General features: G+C 54.3%; 1 protein-coding gene across 3 annotated transcripts in view; it reads right to left on the bottom strand.

The window, feature by feature from the left end:
* The window catches only part of AGRN (agrin), a 140,939-nt gene extending 132,020 nt beyond the window's left edge, over positions 1 to 8,919 (bottom strand). The window contains exon 1 of one of the 3 annotated variants that reach the window (XM_068915651.1): positions 8,716 to 8,919. In XM_068915651.1, the coding sequence (XP_068771752.1) occupies positions 8,716 to 8,904 (189 nt within the window). In that variant the 5' untranslated portion in view covers positions 8,905 to 8,919. The remainder of the gene's footprint in view (positions 1 to 8,715) is intronic. The other 2 variants (XM_068915649.1, XM_068915647.1) reach the window with 2 other exon arrangements.
* Between the last annotated feature and the right edge of the window lie 12,840 nt (positions 8,920 to 21,759).

Raw genomic sequence — 21,759 nt, forward strand, 5'->3', positions numbered from 1 at the left:
TGCTCCAGGGAGAGGCCTGAGACTCAGAGATGGAAAGGACTAGCACTGTAAAAGGAGGGGCCCAGCACAGATGGTGAGGTGAGGTGAGGGTTCCCATTAGGGACACACCAACTGCAACTGGCATTTTCTGGGCACTCTGGAAAAAAAAAAAAAAAAAAATCACATACATGACAAGCTTCAGGTCACAGGACATGTCTACGGACTGCTTTAAAATTCTTCAAGCACTTTAAGATGGGCTGGTTGCTTTAACATTAGCCCATTGGTTTTCTGCCTACATCAACTCCTCCGCAGAGGTCCAGCCAGCCTTGCTGAATAGAGTCCAGCAGTGGGCTGGGGGCTGCAGCAGGATTCCCCTCCATGGCCACCAAGATGCAACAGGCTGGCAGCACCAAGACTTTCCCAAAAGGCTTTCTCCAGGGCAGTCCATCTGCCAAGCTCCACGTGCTCCAGCTGCTCTACACAAAACCCAAGCATCCAAGGCCTGGTTACAAGCAGCCCAGGACCCAGAGATGAGATAGCAGAAGGGGTGTCAGCCCTTTTCCACTGCCTTCTGTGACACAGCTCTCTAGGGACACTGATGCCTCTCCCCTCTTGCAGGGACTGCGGGGGGGGGGAGGGGGGGGCTGGCGGGCAGGCAGGGGGCAATGAGACATTTAAGATTTTAACTTGTCTCTAAGGCTAAAATCTCATCGACTCTGAAGTTGAAGTGTCACCCCGAGCAGTACCTCTAAGGCTTAGAGGCAACACCACCACCAAAGCTCTGCTGTCAGCCTTCTTTCTCCTGGGCAAGGTCACATTAGAAGGGAGCTGATTCAAGTCAGATCCATAAGGCTGCTCAAGAGTTTCCTTGGAGCAAAAACCCCTACGGCCGTTTTGCCTCTGCTCTAGACTGCTTCCACGCACACAAGGCTACTTCATGCTGACAACGGCTAAGACAGTGGACAGAACCAATCAACCCGACCTCCCCATTATTATGTCTCTAATACCCATTTCAGTTGCCCCATGACTGGCTATGCAGGGAATTCTGCTTCCAAAAGGGACACTGCACACAGCCAGGAGAAGTTGGCAGAGACTTGACAAGGGGAAAAAAAAAAAGTCACAACTGCCCTGGTCCTGCCCATGACTAATAAGGAATTCAAGTTCACAGCAGAGGATTCACTCCCGGATGGGACACTTGGACAGAAACGAGATCCAACTCACCCACTGCTGACCCTTTCCACACGTATCAGCTGTGAGCCCACCCTCTGCAGACACAAGACATGGGGGCAGCGATACGGCAGAAGCCCTATCATCAAGGGCCATGAGCAACATCCCCGGGGAGCATGCAAGCCTCAGCCTTGCCAGAGGAATCCCCCTTCTGCTCCCAGGCAGCATCATTCAAGGTGACAGACTCCAGCTGGCACATTTTTCCCAGAGAAATCCTGACTTGCAACAAAGTCTCAGTGGGTGAAACGCATGAAAGCAGAAGAAAACACTGCTGGCAAACTCATACAAAAAACAAGAAAAACCCACACGTGCAAGCCCGTCCCCCCCAACTTTGAAGGGAACATGAAATGCCAGGAAGTTTCCAACTGGGAAGGCTGTGCAGCTAAAGAAAGCACCGTCCATCTATCAGGGAGCCTTGAGAGGCGGTACAAGGAGGCTGGTAGGTTGGACGATCGAAAGAAGGAGTCTCCCAGCTCTGACAAGGTACCAGTAACATGGGAGGACAAGAGACAGAGCAGACAGCAATCCTTATAAAGTTACAGGAGGCAGTTATTCGAGCAACTTTGTTTCCTATAAACGACTAAAGAAAACCTTTGCTTTAGTAGACCGGGTTTGCCAAAACACACGGGTGATTTGGAAGCAGGAGTCAGCTTCCCCTCGGTCATCCTAACTTCAGGAAGGAAAATAAACCCTGGCCACAAGAAAAGGGCTAGTCCCTTCCTCCCTCTCTCGGCTCCCTAAAGAAAAAAAAGAAAAAAGAAAAAAGAAAAAAAACCGTCTCGCTGGAGAGACCTCGCCGCTGGCTCATCCCCCTGCCCAAAAAAGGAGAGATCTGCACACAACCGCAAGCCAACTTCTCCCTGGTGCCATGCTCCCTGCAAGAAACTGCCCAAAAGAAACACCCACGCAGGAGCAAAGCAGCAGCCTAAAGCGAATGGTTTCTTGCACGCAGGGGACACAAAAGACATGTCCCCATCCACTCCTGGCAGGTTAGAAATCCCCCTGCTACTGCAATCCTATTGCAGGGAAAACACGGTCAGGGAATAGATTTCTCTGAAGGGAGCTGGTGAGAAACGCAGAGGCAAGTCTGCAAGTCGTACGTCATAAGAACAGCTCATCAGAGAGCTGCCTGAGGTCTCAGCTCGGAGCGAGGGCAGCTCACTAGCAAGCGTGGCTGCTCTAGCGCATGGGTGTTACTGGGACCGCAGAAATCCCCTGCCCGACGTGCTCAGCGCATGCTTTATCACGTTCTCCATCAGCATCTCCCCCCCTACACCAGCCCGAGTGCCCAGTCACCTGCATTCTCCAGCTGTCTTCACCGCCCAAAGAGCACTTCAACTCACATCGTGCCAAGCACCAAAGCAGTTGGGGAGGGGGCGGCTCAGCGATAAGGGGGCTCTTGATCCCCTCTCTGAAACAGGCATGCAGGTGTGTATTTTAAGAGCGCGGTTCCAAGGGGAACACGGGCAGAAGCAGCACGCTCGCACGCATCTGGGCAGACAGTCCTTGGGGAGCACCAGGGGGTGGCCAGGGAAGGCAGTCAGGTTGTGAGCTGTTTGCATTCAAGGTCCTACGCTTGGTATGGGGGGGGGGGGTTTCGTGACTCGTTACATTTGAGGAGGAAAGCACAAGGAGGCATTATCCCACTCTGGAATGAACCATTCTCAGTTATCGGCACCAGCAGCTCACTGGCCTCTGCCCTGCACAGCCCTTCGAGGGCACTGTGCTCCCATATAGACTTCTTTGAGACTATGCAGAGAAAAAAAAATCACTCTCACACTTTGCCAGATACCTCCAACCCATTACTCAGTGACTGTAGAAGCAGCACACAAAGACCCAACAGTGCAAAGCTCAAATAAGAGAATTTAAAAAAAAAAAGGAGGGGGGGGAGGGTTGAGGACTAGGAGGAACTCAAGTGGTGCATACTTTAATCTTGTAATTTTTTTTGAAGCCCTAACTCCAGAATTTCAGGAGCACTCCTGAGGGAGAAGCTTCAAGGTCCACGGCGATCCTGAGCCAAACTCCCACACACCATCCCCGCCAGGGCTGGGAAGAGGCAGCTGCACATACTGTGGTGAGGGACCAGGTCATTCCCACCAGCACAGGGGCAAACGGGCTGGGGTGATACCCTCCTACTCACAGCCAGAGCCCAGCACAAAGTTCTCTGTCAAGTGGAGAAAGGGGAATAGATTTGGTGTTGCTTGTACTCTACAAGCACAACTGAAGGACAAGAATAAAGCCTAGGAGGGTATTGTCAGAGCCTCCTGCTTCTGAGCTTCTTCTTCAGGGCTGTAATATTCACCAGCCTTGAAGGAGGACTCTGGACTGGATGGATCTCAGCTCCCACCCAGCCCAGCAGGTCCTGTGATCCAAACACCAGTCACTGTATATTACTGAGGCAAGCCCTGTTCTCCTGCACGCTTCACATCAAAACTATCCCGGGTATAAATTTCACTGTGATGGCCTCTCTTTAGAAGCCACACGCGCCTCAGCTGCCCTGAGACACCGAGAGGCTGGCCAAAGGACGCTGGAGAGAGATGTTCTACTGAGGTGCGCTAGCCCTCGCTTGGCCTCCAGCATGAAGGGAATTAGCTCTCCTTGGGCCAGCGTTAAACAATGCCACAGCAACCAAAGGGCAAGAAACAACTTGCCGGCTACTCATCCCTCCCCATGCAGCCCAAGTCCAAGCCGCAGTAGCGCTACACAGTCTTCACTGGCAGGGGAAGGGTGCGCTGAGAAAGCAATGGCTTTCAAAGCTATTTGCACAGCCTATTTCAAGCCAAGAAGAAACCCGCTTCAAAAGCCAACTGCTCAATTGCACACAGCCCTGCCAGTGTGATCCAAGAGAGAGAGAGATGACAGTCAACCAGAAGGAGCATCAGATGGCAAGGAAGGGTAGCTGTGACAGGCAGCTGTCTGTCCTGTGCCTCCCCAATCTTATAGGAGTCCCAGCGTTCACACAGAGACATCTGCTTCACTATGTGCACGCAGCGCCACATAAGACAGCCACCTTCCAAGAGCTGGTCTGGTGTCACCTGCAAACGTGGCACCTCGAGTGAGCCAAGGGTGCAGGGAGCTAAGGAACGCAGCCCGCACGGCTGCGCTACAAGTCTGAACTAACGCAAGCCTCCTGCTTCCCCACCCGGGGCCAGCTGCTTCTCCAGTCCTCCGCGCAGCAGCGCAACTCCCTGCAGTCGCCCTTCTCCCCCCAGGCAAGTTAAGACACCTTCCTTTAGCAGCACCAGCCCCAGCTCCACCTCCTCTTCCTTCGGCAGGAGCAGCCTGAAACCCGCAGGGCAAGAGCTCGCGCTGCAGCTAGGTGAGGTGCATAAAGCAGCCAGGGCAAAAACCCAGGAGCACAAAGGAAACAAAAGGGAAAATGAAGAGACAGGAGCAGAGAGCGCACCCTGAGGCTCCTGCTGAAAGGAAAACTGGGCATTTTCACAGTTAGGTCTAAGGAGGCAGAAAGACTAAAGCCTAGTCCCTCTTCTGAAGCAGATGGTAATTTGAGTTAATTAGCATGACTGTTATAATCTTACCTCACAGAGCCAGGCCACAGCATTCACAAGCAACATCACAGTCCACCAGCTTTCTCCCCACCCTTGTCCTCTAACAAATGGATGTGAAGGCACCAAAGACTAAGTGATTACCTGAAGGGCATCCCATTCATCATTATACACAATTAAGACTTCTTTAGTGGTGACTCACTGGCTCCATCAAGGGATAAGAGAGAAAGGGGAGAGAGAAATAAAAAAAAGTAGGCTACAGCCTAATTCCAAAAGGTCCCTTCCCTATAGCAGACTCATCCTTTCGCCAAGAGCCCGTAAAACACTGCATTAAGACTGGCAGCTGGAGGGAAGCAGAGCAAGAACAGTGAAGGCTGCTTAAACAGATCCTTGCAGGAGCGTATTTTAAGTGCAGTACAAAACCAGAGAGCGAAAAGGTTTTCCAGTATGCCATGGAGGTCTCCATCCCACAGCAGGGAACGGGACCACCTGTATAGGCATGTGGAGTGCTAGCAATTTCCTGCTAGGAAGATACTTTAAGAAATGCGAGCTTTGGGCTTGCTAAGTATGTAGAAAGGGGAAATAGCAGAGCAGCCTCCTCAGGAACAGAGCTATTGCTCTTCGATTGAAGTAAAAAGGGTCACCACTAGATTTCAGCGGTCCTTGAAGATGAAGGGGCTGACAGTACTGGTTAGCATCCGCTCCGCTTGCGGCTTCATGCGCAGCTCTGCCAATATCCCTCCCTCCTGACCACACCTTGTCCCTCTCCCCTTGCCATGGCTACTGCTTTTCACTCCGGGCCATCTCCTGGCAGAAGCCAGCTGACCTTTTCTATGGGAATTAGCAGAGCACCAAACCTACCACACCCAGCTCCTTCCACACCCAACCCTGGCTGGGCTGGCTGAAGAACAGCCCCCGTTACCCCCCAAAACATGGGCTCTATTGTTTGGAACAGGATCCACATCCTTCCCAACACTTCCTATAGCCTATATAGAGGACAAATGCAGGTCCTATATATGAGCTCCCTTCATAAGCATCAGAACAAGCCAGAATAAGGCACACTGGAGGACTCAAAAGCAGGAAAGGACAATGCCAATGCACAGGCTGGAAATAGGACGAACAGAAGCACAACAAGCTCCGGAAGAATCACAAGTCCAAGGCTGTAGTCAGGAGCAAAGCATAAAGAGCCCTGGTTCTCACGCCAAATCGCACTCCTGCGAGAACGGACACATTAGCAGGTTTCAAAGTCAATTTTAGGAACTTCATTAGTCTGTTCTTCTTCAATGATAATCTGTTCTAGTAGCAAATTAATGGCTGCTAGCTATTTAAGGATGTTTGTCTAACATCAAATTTAGATTTCTTCTCTTGGTTGTAAGGTGCTTATCTTCATATATCAAAGGCTTCAGCTGGGAGGGTTTAGAGTTTAACTAGAAAGAACAATACGCTAGTGCGGCACTCGCAGGAATCTGCCACAGATATTCACGTGCCTGCTCCCTTACAGACCACCCAGCACCAGTAACATTCACTGTTTTGGGTGTGGGCTCTAGGTAACTCCTGCCACACACTTGGCCTTTGCGTTTCCGCTCCGATTAAGAAGAACCTGACAGGAGATAACTGTGGTATTTGGAGGTAACCTCAGGGTCTAAGGAACAGTCTCCTGAGTTATTACAGCGAGGAAGTAAATATGTGTTTTCTCCTGATCTTGCTGGTTAGCTCATTTTTGCACCTTGACTTGTTTCAGCTCCACAAGGCACCAGCGTCGGTGAGAGGGGAGCAGAAGCCAAAGGTCAGGCCGGTCAGGTTTAATGTTGAAACTGCCCTTTTGGAATCTAGGTGCTAGGGAGCAGCAGGGGGGAGAGTCCCTTCCCCCCCCCACCCCAAACCCACAAAACCAACATGCAAGTTTGTCTAGTCCTACAACCCAACATCAGCAGAATCCACAGTAGTTTCCACTACTTTGAGAGACCTTAGGCACAGAGTGAAATGAGCTAAGAGCTGCTGCAAAATAAAGCATTTGAAGTCACGAGCACTACGCCCCTCCTATAGCACAAGGTTAGGAGAGGTGTTGATCCATATGCTTTCAGGCCCTCAAGTCCCATTTTGAAGCTTTTTTTTTCTCCTCCCCCAAAAACACACTATAAGCATACCATAAAAAGTTACAGAGAGAAAATTCTTTATGTAGTTAAACGGATTGAAGAACTGGATTAAAAAGCTGGTATTTAAGAAAACTGCTAAATATCACAGCAGGGCTGGGAGAGCCAGCAACACAGCCACAGTGAGATGGGGTGGGCACATCAGCTGAAGGCAGGAGACAAGGGTTTTCTCCTTTCACTTTCTTTTGCAGGATTCCAGGACTGGAGTCATTTCTTTGGGGCAGGTTCTGGCCTTCAGGTGCTATTATGACATTAATCAGCAGAACCCAAATCCTAAGGTTAACTCAGGAGTAAGTAGCACAAGCCTCCCCCAAAGCACCGCTTCAGAGGAAGCTGCGAGAAAGAACCTCTTCCCAAACCAAATAACGTAAGCTACGCTTCACATAAAGCCGCCACCACCTGCAGTCCAGGTTCCTCCCAACATATTGCTCCCTGGCTGCTCATATTTGATGCGCCCCTCCAAATGCAAAGGTGCTGAGCAAGCAAGTTTACCACCACAGGAACACAGGCAAAGCAGCCTTCCCAGCCCAGAGTCTTACTCCGATGCAACAAAATGAAGCCTGGATTTTATGCTAGCTAGACACCCTGCTGCGTGTCTGCAGCCGAGAAGCAAGAGACCAGCTCCTTAGGTGGGCATTTCTGCCTTGTCTCTAGCTTTACTGGGCCACCTCCTGCCTACTTGCATTACAATCCTTGCCCCAGCATCAGGTGGCCCACATCCATTCAACCATATGTGCCCCAAGCTGCACAGGACACCGGCTGCTCACAGCAGCTTATTAGTTTTCCATATAGCACCCAGGATGTGCCAGACACTTTGCTAACATAAGGTCTCCGCACTAGCCTGGAGGGTCTGTGATCTAATTTAGAAGAGCAGGGTACAGATTGTACCACGCAGTATCACAAGGGGCAGAGCGGTGGAAGCGAGCGTGCAGCGGTGGGCACCAGGTGGACAGACAGAAGCTTTTCAACTGGTTTATTCGGCCGAGAGATTCTCCAGAACAGAGGGAGAGGGTTTTACACCATGGGGTAAAGCGACTCTTCCTCTGCACCAGCAAACCTCCCCCAGCAACACGCTGCTGTGCATCACACCAGGCCCTGCTTAGCACTAACTGCAGGCAAGGACTGCAGTACTTTTTAGGACAGGAAGGAGAAGGGACTGTGAAAAGGGGAAAAACGCAACTTAGCGGCAAGTCCTCGCAAGCAGGATTCCTGCCCTGGGAAGGGTTAAGCCATATAGCACATTTTCTGACAACCAGGCAGATGGTATTTCAGGTTGCTCAGTACTTTGCTGTCTCTCAGGTTTTTTGTTGTTGGGGTTTTTTTTGTTTGTCTTTTAGGGGGGAGGGTTTAACATAGCCTGAGGCCAGATTCACAGTTAAATAACAGCTGGGGCTAGAGGTACTCGAGATGCTGTTAAAGTAAACCAGGAGGTGCGTTTACAGCCAGCAAGCGGCTCTGAACACCTCCCGCGGCCGGCCTAAACCCTTCCAAAGCAGAAAGTTGGGAGGGAGTCCTGCATGACGGAAAGGAGGGAAATGCCCATAAAAAGCAACCTTAAGAGATTCCCCTCGAAACAGCTGCTGGAGCTCTAACGGGGAGAAACTCCGCAGGCTAAAAATACATAATCACACACGAAAGTGCCAATTCATACAATAAGAAACACATGTCCCAGCCTGGGGAAAAAGAGAAAAGAAAAAAAAAAAGAAAGAGGGAGCTCGCCCCGGTTTGCAAGTTTCCCCCGCCGCGCAGGGGCGGCCGCGCCTCGGCGGCTCCGCGGGGCCGCTCCGGGCTCAAGGCAGCCGGAGCCGCGGCGGCCGCGGCGCGCTGGCGGAGCGGCGCCGGCCCCTTACCTTGCAGGAGTAGGTGTGGTGCACGGGGTCCACGTTCATGATCTCCTCCACGGTGCCCGTGAGCACCACGTTGGCCTCCTCCTCCCGCCGCTCCAGCTCCCGCTCGGGGCACGTCGCCCCGCCGCCGCCCAGCGCCAGCCCCAGCGCCAGCAGCGCCAGCGCCGCCGCTCGCCCCCGCCGTGCCCCCATGGCCCGCCGGGCCCGGCTCGGCTCGGTTCGGCCCGGCCCGGCTCCCCCTCGCCCGCGGCAGCCCGACGGCGCGGGCGAACAAAGCGGCCCGGCGCGCACGCAGGGCTGGCGCAGGGAGAAGGGCTACTTTTGTTCACGGAGGTGCAAAGGAGGAAAGAAAGAGAGGGAGGCGGGGAGGGGAGGGGAAAGGAAGAAAAATCTCAGGAGGAGGAGGAGGAGGAGGAGGAAGCCTTCTCCCAAAGCTGCGCTCGGGAGAAATGCTCCGTGCGCTGCCTTGGCCGCGTAAGAAAGCCTGGAGATTTGCATGCAATCTGAATTGCTGATAAGGGAGCGGGGGGGGGCGAGGGGAGGGAGCCAGCCCCGCTGCCGGCTCGCGTTGCAGAGCTGCCGAGGACGCCACCCCCAGGAAAGGGAGCTCACATCAGGTTAATGGATAATCAGCGCTCCGACGTGATGAGACTTTTAAAGGTGTAGGGAGCTCTGAAAAGCGGCAGCTTGCTCTCCTGCCTTTCTCTCTCGTCTCAGGGGCAGTCGCTGCCCGGGCCCTGTCCTGGGGTTTCCCTCCAGGCCACCCGCTCAGTCCCCTAGCACGAACACTGGGATGCGCTCGGATCCGCAGGGCGACCGAGAGCTCAGCGCCCGCTCCGAGCCCCCTGCCTCGCGCCTTCTGGCGCTCGCAGGGGGCGAGCCGCTACCCCAAGAGCGAGCAAGCGTGGAAAAAAGCACCCAGAGAGACGCAGGCCACAACGCACCCCACCACTGCACGCGCCTCCGCAAGCGCAACGCAGCTGCAGGAGGACCGCCGGGGCCAGGTGTTCCCCCACTTCCACCCCTCCCCTCCACAGCTCACCTTCACTGCAGACAGAAGCAGAAGTTAACGCAGACAAGCTGTTCTGCAGGCACTGCCTAGGGATTAGCCCTGCGGCGTTCCTGCCCTAATGGCTGCTCCCGTTTTCAAGATGGGGAAACTGAGGCGTGGAGAGCAGGGCCAAGTCTTGATCCACAGGGCTCCCGCAAGTGCTCAGTACCACCGCTGATGGAGTCACCAATGCTTGCTCCATCGCTGTCTGCTAAGACAATTAGCAGGGGAAGAGCGGCGCTTGGGGCTCCTGCCTCCCACGCCTTGCCCTAAGCACAGCAAAGCCACCCTCCAGCGGCATGGCTTGTGTCTGCCCCTAGAGCATCGCGACCTTCTGCCCTGCCTTTCTCCAGGGATTGGATGGCAATTTTTCCAGATGTCACGTGCAATTACTGCAAAAATAAAATGAAAAGTTAAGTGGCACCAGGGGAGGGATATTGTTTCTTCCCTCCATAAATTAGCCATCCCCCGGAGGCAGTTTACAAGGCTGTTTTACTTGATGGCAAGTCATGTTTGCGACCCAAGGCCAAGCGGGTGGATTTCTGATCCCTGGGTGAAGTTTAACCAGGCCATCACCACTGTGCCAGTGGAGGACATGACGTGCCTGATGTCGTTCTCTGATGTGCACGTTTCAACACACAGCAGCAGAAACTTCAGCTTCTGGGGGGAAAGAAGAAATCTTTCCGTTTCTGGCCCTTGCCTAAAAAGGTAAAGTCCTATAAAACTGAGTTCCCACTTCAATGCCTAAGGAAGCCTGCCTATTCGAAAGCATGCAGGATCCCACCTCAGGGGGAACGCTAGAGAGGTGATTTCCCAAAGAAGCTGGCCCACAACATGCTTCAGTCTTCAGGAAACCTGGCTTCCTCTGGAGGTGCTCAATCCTTCAAAAACCTGGCTGTGTTTTATGTCACTCCTGTAGAAACTCCAGCCCTCATGGAGGAAAGGGTCCCTGGCACTTCCCTGCAAAGCAAAGGTACCCCCAGGAAAAAGGGAGCTAAGCAGGATGCATAATGTCAGGTTTTCTGTCTGTGCCAACCAGAAAGCTTGACAGAAATTTTGTGGTTTGCTTTTTGCTGTCATTATTGTAAAAAACCATACTGTTCAGCTGTTGTGCATCTGCAAAGAATAAGAAAGCAAAAATGAGATCCTAATTAACAGATTAATCACTTTCCCCTCTCTGTGGCATTAGCAGTGGCTTGTCTGGCTTCAATCTGCCATGCCACATGTCTACTTGACCTAGACCTGAGGAGATTCACAGTACGACCTCCGTCAGCTCATTGGGACTGGCCCTATCATCTCCTTATATGGCTGAAGATAGGCCCATTCTCCAGGTCCTGTTTGTAGGGTCCACCTCCGCAGCCTGAAATGCCATAGGATTTCACAGCTATTTGGACACAAAACTTACTCCTTAATCTTCATTTTTGATAATGCTGGCCTTGAGATTCCCAAAAGTGCAGCTGGCCCTGTCTTTGTGCAGGGAGAGACCGGGACCCCCGCGAGGCTGCTCCTCTGCTGGTGTCAAACACTGGGGCTGGGACGCTACGTGAGGTGAGGGGCTCTTCCCCACGCATCCCAACGGTCCCAGGCTGGGGAGCGCTTGGTTCTGGAGGCTCAAGTTGAACATTTTGGGAAGATTGCTTCTGCTCATAGCTGTTCGCCAGAGCAACTGGTCTCAGCCTTCTTCCTTCTGCCTGTGAGGAAAAGTGGCTTCTAAAGGAGGGCCAAGGGAGCTGTGTTCAGGATGGGGTGGGAAGACTCCACTGTAAGCCAAGAGCAACAGGGAATCCAGGCCCGTAGCCGTCATTGTTGCACAGTCAAGGTTTAGCACAAAGGACTCCATTATTACATCGCTGCTATTATAAACTCAAGCAATCAGCTAAAAATATTTCGATGCTTGGCAGATTATTTTGCTATTTTAATTATTAATTTTTATTGTATTCCTCAAGCAGTGCTCGACTGTAAATCACAGAAACAACCTCATCTCCAGGTGGAAGAAACCAGTGGTAATATTCTGCTCCCACACTTTGCAAATTGGAGAGGGGGGAAGTTATTTCCTCTTGGCTGGTACTATTTTCTGTTTGCTAGGTCTCTCCTCCTAGCCCCACCCTGCCATCTGCTTTCAAAGCTGTGAAGAGGAATATTGATTTAACAAGCTTTTCTGATATATTGGCCCCTATTTGTTTAGTTCCTTCAAGTGGGTTCACACGACCTTGTAGGCTCGCTGGTGGAGTTACTATACCACCCAAAAGCAGCCCAGGAGCTCATCTCTCCTAGGTGCAGTTTTACTGAAGTGCGTAAGTAGACCCAAGTTTGCTTTTTCAAAGGGGCAGCACCAAAACACAAATGAAAGAACGCGCTTACCCTAAGCACCCCTCGCAAGGACAACTGTGCCTTCAGAAGCGTTGCACAGCAGCACGTTTGCACTTCATATTTTTCTCTTTCGCTACCGCTGTGCTGGAGCCTCACACTGACAGCAGGAGAAACCGGCCAACTAACTGATCACACTGTGCCACAACCGAAACAAAACTATCTGGCAAATCGATGCACAAACAAATAAACTATGGCACTGACAAAAATAGAGAAAACATCGGGTTTTGCTCACACTCTTCTGAAGACGGCTAATAAAAACCTGGGGCTTGCAAAACCTTCGGTGTCGTTAATCTTACGATTCAAGCCTCACATTCGGGCTATGAAAAATCAAGAGATTTGTGAGAGCCTACCAGGACTCTTCAGCTGGTGTTTGCTTTTGTACGTCTCTGAGCGCATTTGGATCATATTTCCAAGATTTTCTTGCAGAAAGAAAAGCAGAGTGGAAAGAAGGGAGAAGGGAGGAGAGGAGAGGGGAGGAGGGAAGGGAAGAGAAGAAGCTGTGATACTTCCGGCACAAGCAGAGGTTTTGTAAGAACCTCTCGTGTTAGGAGACCACCGCTAGCACCGCGGGACAGGTCAGCGCTGGCCCTTACACACCTGTTTAACTTCCAGCGTTCACCAAGCTTCAGCGCTGTCCGTGGAACTACCCACACGCTCGGCGTGAGCTGTCTGTTCAAGGCTGTGCCTGATCAGGGCTTTTCCCTTCGGCAATGGCAGTGCAACAGTTTAGACAGGACCGTAATTTTTTTTAATGTCCCTTGAAGATTTTTCCAGTTTTAACAGCTCTTGGCACAGGCGGATTAGTTTGTTTTAGGCCGGGGTGAGTAACTCTGTAAAGGTCCCTTATTTATTGCGAGCTATTCCCTCCTGAGAATGACTGTACCGACTCTCCTGCTGTACTCAGCACTTTCATGCTGGCATCACTCTGCCGTTTGACCCCCGAAGCACTTCCCTTTCAATATGTTTGCTATCACCGCTCTCCGCCAGCATTATCACAAGTGTCATACCATCGTTCTCTGGCTGCTGTCTTTGGTGAGGCCCTGGTGTCCGTGGGCAGGTGCTCGGGGCTTCCCGACAGCAGGCCCTTGAGGTCTACCAGAGTAGATACCTGAAAGCATCGGCAGTCAAAATAGCAGTAGCTGCAGGGCAAGGATGGGCCGGCGGCGTCTCAGCCTCTCCGCCCCTGTGCACGGCCAGCGGCTGAGAGCAGACCTCTTCATTCACACCAGCGTGGCACACGCGTCTTGCAGGAAACCCTCCAGATTTTAGGACAAGGCTTCGAAGCAAATAAAAAACCTGAGCGGACACCCTGGCACTGCAGACCGGAGCTCCAGCGTTACTCCGAAATCCTCCCCCAGGGGTGTGAAAGAGGCTCCCCGTTCCTCCTTGGCTTGGCCCCCGATTTTTTCACGGCTCACCTCTGCTCCTCACTGGCTATCTTTTCCGCTCTGAAACTCTCCATCTCTGATAAGCTTTAAGACATGTTTTAATGTGTGGTGTTTTTTGTTTTCTTTTCCTCTTCCCTCTTTTAAGTTAATTCCTCTTGGTGGTTTCTGACATTGTCAAATGGCTTTTGTGTACTGTCGGAAAACCTCTTGATGTAGCTACAGAGCAGCTGCTAACAAGTTGCCGCTGGGATCCTACATCTAGGAGGCTGTCTGCCTGTATGATGGCTTTCAGATAAGTAAATCTATTAATGAGATCTCGGCGGGAGCAGGGCTGAGGCCAGGGAGCAGCTCTCCATCTGACAGTCGGCACGGATGTGGCTTCCTGCCGCTCTCCCTGAACCAGGTCCTAGTTTGTGGCGTTTCTAGGCCACGTGGCCGGCCGGCTGCCCTTCCCGGGGTTTTCCGGTGCCATCCTTGGCATCTCCTTTTCCGTTTCCTTCCCAGCTCGTGCTGCTTTTTGCCTCCTCCTTGTCGACTCTTCACATCGCAAGAGGAGTTACGGAGAGCAAATGTCCATCCAGGAGGACAGGAGGTGCTCTGGTCAGTGGCCAGCGCTGGGTACGCCGCAAGCGTGCGGGAGCAGCCTGTGTAGCCCTTTCCTCCTCCTTACGGGGGGAGAAAGCGATAGAACAAACCAGGATCTGTCACATGCCCCAGGTAAAAGTCAAGAAGCTCAAATCAGCATCCTCCTCCCCACATCAGGTCACGGGGCTTAGCACCCTGCGGACATTTCTTTGGGGTCTGTCAGTTTTGCCCCAAAGTCTAGGGGCTGTTGGTATGCAAGCTTTTCTCAACAGCGTGATCTCAAGTCTTCACCTTTAAAAGGGGGAAAGCACGCTGGTTTGCACGTATTCACGTGACCCCAGGAGGCAGAGCTTGGAAAGCAAACTACTGAATATTACAGGCGCTGTGGTCTAACAAGAGGTTATGAGGCATCCAGGCCGGCCGCGTTGAGCGCCTGCACCCGGGCTTACGGCAGCGGCCGGACGGGGAGCTGCGGTCACGGCGGAGGGCAGGCGTTTCGCGCCCGCGCGGAGTCCCTTGGAGCAGCGTTTGATGTGGGGGGCCGGTGCTCGGTGAAGGCTGCGAGGGAAGGGCCGTGGCGGTCGGGCTTTGAACGCTGTTGCAGCTGTATGACCCCGGGCTCGCCCAGCCCCTTGGCATCCTGTTTTTAAGGCTCACGGAGGTGGACTTGGTTTAGCGAGGGGCGAGGAACTGAGCACGGCAGAAAGCGTGCACGCACGCACACAGGCGTCGTCCTGCTGTGCTTTCGGTGGCCGTGAACCTCCAGCACGGTTTTAGGAGCTCACCTCCTAGCTTGGAGGCAAAAGCACCCAGTGAACCATAATGACTCTTTTCATTAAAACAGGAAAAAAAGGAAAGAAAAGAAAGAAAACAGAAAGAAAATTCAATGTGAACTTCAGGGCAAATGATACTCCGTTAACAAATCCCCTCTTAAACAGCGCATGGGGCTAATTGTATTACTCTTGCTGGATTTCTGTGTAGCCGTGAAGTCTTCTTAATGTGGATTGATAGCATAAATCTGTTCTCCATTGAGGAAAAAGGGAATGCTGGCCCCTGACATCTATCTTTCTTTCCAGAAATCCCATCTAACTGGACGTCTCCCTAGGCCTCTTCCAGGAGAAAGATGTCTCTATCCATTACCCCCGACACGCAGCAGCCAAAGGAAGCGAGGTCCGTTCACATCTAATTACTCCCACTCCTGGATTTATTACAATCATGCCGGGATTAATTGAGAAAGTAAAAATGCTTACTTGGGTGATCAATCTTCTCTGAGTTACTTACCTTGTCACTCGCTAATAACGGCGAAATAAAAATGCCCCTCTTTGCTGCATCTCGGCAAATGGATTTCTGTAACACATTGCTAGGAATCTTTAAAAAGCGCTTGAAAGCAGTGAGGAGACAGATTGGATTAGCTAGAAAGAAAGTGCAAGCGAGGCTTTTTTTTTTTTTTTTTTGTTACTATCAAGCAAGAATTTTAGCTCCCCAGCTCTCCAGCCAGCGACCCGGCGGCGGACGGCCTCCGCAGCGCGGGCTGCCGGGCTGCACCAGCGCCCCGCTTGGGTGCTTGGGGCACGGCCGGCAGGAGCTGGGGGGCAGGCGTGGAAATGGGGGTCCCTCGTAGGGCGGTGCAGGGGGCGAGAGAGCGCTCAGGGTGGGAAACCAAGCGTGGTCCCCCCGGTTACCCCCAGGGTGCCCCCAGGAGCCAAGGCCGTTTCGAGCCTCTAGGGAAGAAGGGCAGGTTTCCCACAGACGGCCACCCTGCACCAGGCTCCTCTGACGGCTGGAAAGGGCTGATCCCCCGGCGCTGAGGCCGAGCTGGCAGGCACCACAAAGACGCTGAGCTTTCGGAAGCCCTCCTTTAATGGAAAGCCTGTTCTGGGAAGCAGGACTCACACTGAAAGAGAAGGGATTAAGATTCAGGACATGTCGGGATACGGCTTTTTTTTTTTTCCTTTTTTTCCTCTCCCCCCCCCCCCGTTTTTTTTGTTTTTCCCCCCAAAGAGAGAGGTTCCAAGGTTTTTAGAGCCCCGTTAAAGGGCACTTGGCAACCTTTGCAAAGCTGCTTGAGGGCCGACCGGAGCTGCTGCTCTGGCCTCCCTCCACCGGGCTCCTTTCAAAAAACTCCTGGGAGGTGCCCAGCAAGGCTGCCGGGCTGGACTGCACCCAGGCCTGCAGGGGGGCACGGACCCCCCCCACCTTGGGGGTTCACGCTCCCCTACATCCGTTTCATAGCTAAAGGCAGGATTTATTGGGCCACGCTCTCAGGGAGATAGAGGCTTTTGTGCTGAATTTTATCCAGAACAGTTTATACAGCTGCTGCTGGCGTCGTTGAAAAACAAAAAAAAAAGGGGGGGGGGAAGACATTATCAGCTCTTAAAATATTTCTTTTTCTATCTAAATCCAATCTCTTAACATGCACACACAGAGCAGCGAGGAACTCTTTTATCCTGCTGGCGCCGGGGCGCAGGGACTGCGGCAGAGCTGACCTCTGGCTGCCTGCTGCCGGCTGGCCCCAGCCCCTCGGCCGGGCTGCCTGCGCTGCCCCGACCGCACGGCCCACCCCCGGCGGCTCCCGCAAGCCGCTCTCCTCCTTTGTCTGCCTTTCCCCTGCTCTTCAATGGAGGTGGCACCCAGGATCCGCTCTCAGGCAGGGTCCGGGAGAGGCCGCAGTTTTGTCTGGGTCCTGGTGGCCCGTGGGGCTGTGCTGGCAGGGCGGGGGGGGGGGGGCCTTGCTCCAGGCCACGTTACACCGGGCGTTCACAAGCGAGCAGGAGCCCCAACTTGACGCGTTTCTCCATCAACTATTTATTTGTGCCGGCTGCGATATTAATACTGGGAAAGAACTCGCCGTCCCAGTGCCACCTGCTGGCCTGTCCAGCCGGGACCTGGCCCCGCGGTGCCTGGGCGTGCGGGGACACAGCAGTGTGGGTCACAGTCTCCATCCAGCAAGGACAGGACAGCCCAGGTTTCAAGTGCTCAAGCAAAGCCCGACCGCACCTGAGCAGCCCCGAAGGAATCCGGCTGGATGCTGCTGCCGTGCCCCAGCGGGCCCCGCTGCGCCCGCAGCCGGGGAGGGCCAGGCCAGGGCTTCCTGCTCCCCAAGTGCCATCTGCCCAGCTGGCTCCTGGTGGACTCTGAGCAATTCTCCGTTCCCTGAAGCTGCGTCTGCTGCAGGCACCGGTAAAGAGCTGAATCTAAATAAAACCTCTGGCGTCATCCGAAGGTGATAAGAGAGGGAGAGAAAACGAGCCAGGCGCCCTGGAGCAAAAGCAGTCAGCCAGCGTCACGCGAGGAGCAGGAGGGACACGGGGCTGCAGAGCGGCCGCGGCGGAGACCTCCCCTGGCGCCCGGCGCCCACAGCGCCTGGCTGCCTTGCTCGCTGTGCTTTTGCAGACTCCTGACTTCCAGCCTGGGCCAAGCAGCATCAGGTGCCACGTTACGGCGTTATCGAAAGCTGAACTCTCCCAAGGAGAGGGGAGGAGGAAGAGGAGAGCTCCTCTGCCAAGAGGAGCTTTAGCACCTTGCTCTTCAGGCTCCTGCACCCTCCTATGCTGCCTTATCTGGCCGGAAAGCGCTGGCAGCCCTAAGCGACTGCCTCAGGGTGACAAAGGAAGTCTGTGGCACAGCTGTCACCCAGGCAGACCCCTACCCCAGCGTCCCAGCGGTGGCTACAGCATCCCACGGCCATCTGCAGGTGCACGGGGCCATTGCACCCTGCGGCCCGTGCGCTGCAGGGTGCCAGCTGTTCCCCGTGCAGAATTAGGAGCCCTAACCCGCCGCCGCAGAGGCCTTTTGCTAACGCAGCCCGAGATGAAGGGAGCGCAGCCTGGGCCGGGGGGCAGAGCAGGGGCGAGCTATCTCCCCGCAGCCCTCGACGTCCAGCAAGTGCCACTGCAGCGGCGACGTGAGCAGTCACGTCCCTTCTGCTGCTAGGGCAGGAGCGTGGGCCTGAGCGGCTGCGCAGGCGGGCACGGCGCGGACCTCCTGCCAAGGCGCCGCAGCTCGCCGCAGGGAGCGGGAGGCGAGCCAAGGAGCTGGACGCGGCGGGGCTGGGGGCTCAGCCTCCGTATGCTGCGCCGTCTGCTTAGGGCCTGTCGGCGGGGCACGTCGCGGCTCCCGTCGGCAGCGACAGGCTGGACCCTTGCAATTAAGCAAAGTGCTGCTGTGGATTGCCGCCTCATCCATTAGGCTCATCTGACTCAGGCGCTTGCAGACTATCTTCATTCGGGAAATTGGTTTCTTACCAAAAAAAAAAAAAAAACCCAAACCAGAAGGGAAGAAGGCAGGGTGAAGGGGGTGCGAGCAGCTCCAGGGACCAGGGATTTGCCCTGAGATTGCTCCTAGTCTAGCGAAGCAGGATCTGCTGCAAGCAATTTATTCCATTTTGGCTTTATAACTCAGTCAGTCAAACGCACGGCCGGAACTCACTAGCACCCTGGGTGTCTCTACAGCAAGCGGGAAACGTCTCCCCCATGAACGCTGATAAATGCAAGAGAAGCGGTCGTGGGACTGACCACGGGCCGAGGAAGCCTGGCATAACCTGTCCACTCCTCCCTGGGGAGGCACTATTATTAATAGCACTTTTGCTTAGTATAGCAAGCATGTCCAAATCAGGCTTGCTGGTGCTAGCCACTGTGCAGGGACAAGCTCACCGGTCTCACTCAGGCCTTAGAAATCTTCTCGCATCACTCAGAGTCGCTGTTATTACAAGACCTGCTTCATCTCCAACCAGAGCATCACTTCATTCAGAAGCGATTCTGGGTGATGTTGGCCATTCCGGTCGCCTTCGGAGGAAGGAACAAGAGGAGCTGTGGGACCTGCAGGCAACATCTCTCTCCCCTCACCTCCCATCAGGGTGGGACCTGCGTTGGCAAAGCCAGGGGAGATGCTTCAAAATGAGACTAATTTCTGTCCTGCTCCTGAATTAGGGATCAGAAAGAGTACATGTTGCTTGCCTACAGTGGCCAGACGGAGAGAGTGGCTGTAACAAAAAGCAGATATAAATCCATCATCCTGGGACATGAGGACGGAGGCATGGTATGAGCCTGCCGCTGTCGGGACAAGAGGAAACAAAGTTCCCTAAAAGCAAAGCTCCCCTTCACTCCTCTCCCACTGGTTTTTGTCAGGACTTTCCACTTCATTCCTCTCTTGGCCAGGGAGCTGGGACCTCCCAGGAGTGCTTTCCCTGGGTCAGCCAACGCTCTATCCATTTTTTAATTTCCTTGCAAAACTGGAGGAAAATTAAGGCTGAATTTGCAAAAGTGAGACAGGAAAAGTATGTTCAATTAAAAACACAACGTGAGTGGGGCTGACCCAGGAGAATTAATAAGCTAAAGTAAAAGGTTGGCTGGAGGCTCTGGCAGCAGGAAAGCTTCTATGAAATGAAATGCCATAAACCTCAGCCAAGCAGGGAACAATAACAGTGCCAAGATGCAGTACTTAGGTATTACTCAGAGTGATTGAATTATTGACTGGCCATTGCAACGCAGCCTTAGCGAGAGAAAGGAGTAAATCAGGTCCTAAGTAATTAATATGCCTCTTTGGTTGGTGGCACACTGGGAAACTCCCGAGAGGAGGAAGGAGGAGCCAGGAGGGCAGGAGCTTAACTCTGTCGCATCCTCCTCCTGAGAGCAGTGGCTTGCAGCAAAGGAGCAGGCAACCCCTTAAACTGGCCCGGTGTGAATCCTCGGGGCGGTGATCCAGAGCCCCCGGTCTCCCTGTCAGCACAACCGGGGCATTGCTACTGCCTTTCTTCGCGTTGGAGGTGCCCGCGTGCTTACAGGGATGATTGGTGCTTCTGATCGTAGCTCACGCACTGCAACTGTCAAAATTATTTCCTCTGCAAAATAAGGGGGGGTAGAGGGAACTGTACCCTCCATGCTCTCTGGGCAATGAGAGGCAAATGCTGAGGGCTTCCAGGCCAGCGCCTTGGGGCTCTGCCTAGTGCAAATAAACTGGCCTAAGAAAGTCAGGCAGGAGGAACTATCCCAGCAAAACTGCCGGTGCAGCAATGAGCCTTTCTTTCCTCTTGCTCTCTCGTCTTCACGAAGGTGTGGAATAAAGCTGGAGAGGAGCTAGGCTCACGCAGAGAAGCACAGCCAGCCCCGTATGGGAAGAGGCACCGGACCCCAGGACTGGGACTGTCTGTCATGTGCCCAGGTGAGCACATGTCCTTCTTCCCAGTCTTTCCCTGGCCAGGGAAGGGATTTTGCTGCAGCAGCAAATGAAAGAGGAAAGTGGCCTCTCGTGGATGAAAGCTGTGATGCACCGTGAGCTAGCAGCGCAGCACCGCGCGGTGGGCCCCTTTCCATCCTGGCAGCGGCAGGGTGAGCAAGGCTTGGCTGTGGTGGTGCTCAGAGGCCCCATAAGCAGGCACCTTGCCCTGGCATGTGCAGATGGGGCAGACTTCTCGTCACTGGGGTACACGGAGAGGGTGTGAACAGGGAAACATGGGGGCATCACGGTGCCTGGTCCAAGCTGTGCATCACCGAAGAGGCTGCCTGGCAAGAGGGGAAGGAACAGGGGCACCCCTGGGGAAGGGGAAGGGGAAGGAGGAGCTCTGGGGAAGGAGCAGGAGCAGGGGCAGCTCTGGGGAAGGAGCAGGGGCAGGAGCAGCTCTGGGGAAGGAGCAGGGGCAGGAGCAGCTCTGGGGCAGGAGCAGGAGCAGGAGCAGCTCTGGGGAAGGAGCAGGGGCAGGAGCAGCTCTGGGGCAGGAGCAGGAGCAGGGGCAGCTCTGGGGAAGGAGCAGGGGCAGGAGCAGCTCTGGGGCAGGAGCAGGAGCAGGGGCAGCTCTGGGGCAGGAGCAGGGGCAGGGGCAGCTCTGGGGAAGGAGCAGGGGCAGGGGCAGCTCTTGGGCAGGAGCAGGGGCAGCTCTGGGGAAGGAGCAGGAGCAGGAGCAACTCTTGGGCAGGAGCAGGAGCAGGGGCAGCTCTGGGGCAGGAGCAGCAGCTGCTCTGGGGCAGGAGCAGGAGCAGGGGCAGCTCTGGGGCAGGAGCAGGAGCAGGGGCAGCTCTGGGGTAGGAGCAGGGGCAGCTCTGGGGCAGGAGCAGGGGCAGCTCTGGGGAAGGACAGTGGCAGGCAGCGCTGCTCGGGCAGCTCCCACCCTGCTGGCAGAGGCAGCTGCTCTCCCGTCTCCTCGTGGACACTTGCCTGCTCCTCTGAGGGCTCCTGCAGAACTTGCCTGCTGCAGCTTGGATGCCAGAGCATGTCCAAAGCTAAGCCAAACCTATATTTTTAAAAAGCCAGGGTGCTAGAAATAAATGACGAGCGATTGCCATGAGCTCAGCGGAGCTATAACGCGGGGAAGAGCGTGCTGGCAGGAGAAGCGGCCCGAAGCGCAGCTCGCCGCCAGGCTCGGGGAGCCGGGCCGGCTTTCGGGCCCTGAGAGGCAAGCACGGGCCCGGCAGAGGGCACAAGCGACCCGTGGCCGGCGCGCTCTGTCCGGCTTGGCGACCCCCGGGGGCAGCCCCCGGCCCGGGGAGCGGCGATGTGCAGCGCCCGCGTCCCCGCAGCGGGAGAGCGTCGTGGCAGCGCTGCGCTCCGGCACCTGGAGTGGGATGACTGCCACTCATGTGAAGTAAGACCTGGAAGAAGCCTGCGTTTCCATTTTCTTAGTTTGCTCAGCTTTGCAAATAATAAAAAAAAAAAAAAAAA

Source organism: Struthio camelus, chromosome 21, assembly GCF_040807025.1.
Source record: "Struthio camelus isolate bStrCam1 chromosome 21, bStrCam1.hap1, whole genome shotgun sequence".
NCBI classification, from domain to species: Eukaryota; Metazoa; Chordata; class Aves; order Struthioniformes; family Struthionidae; genus Struthio; species Struthio camelus.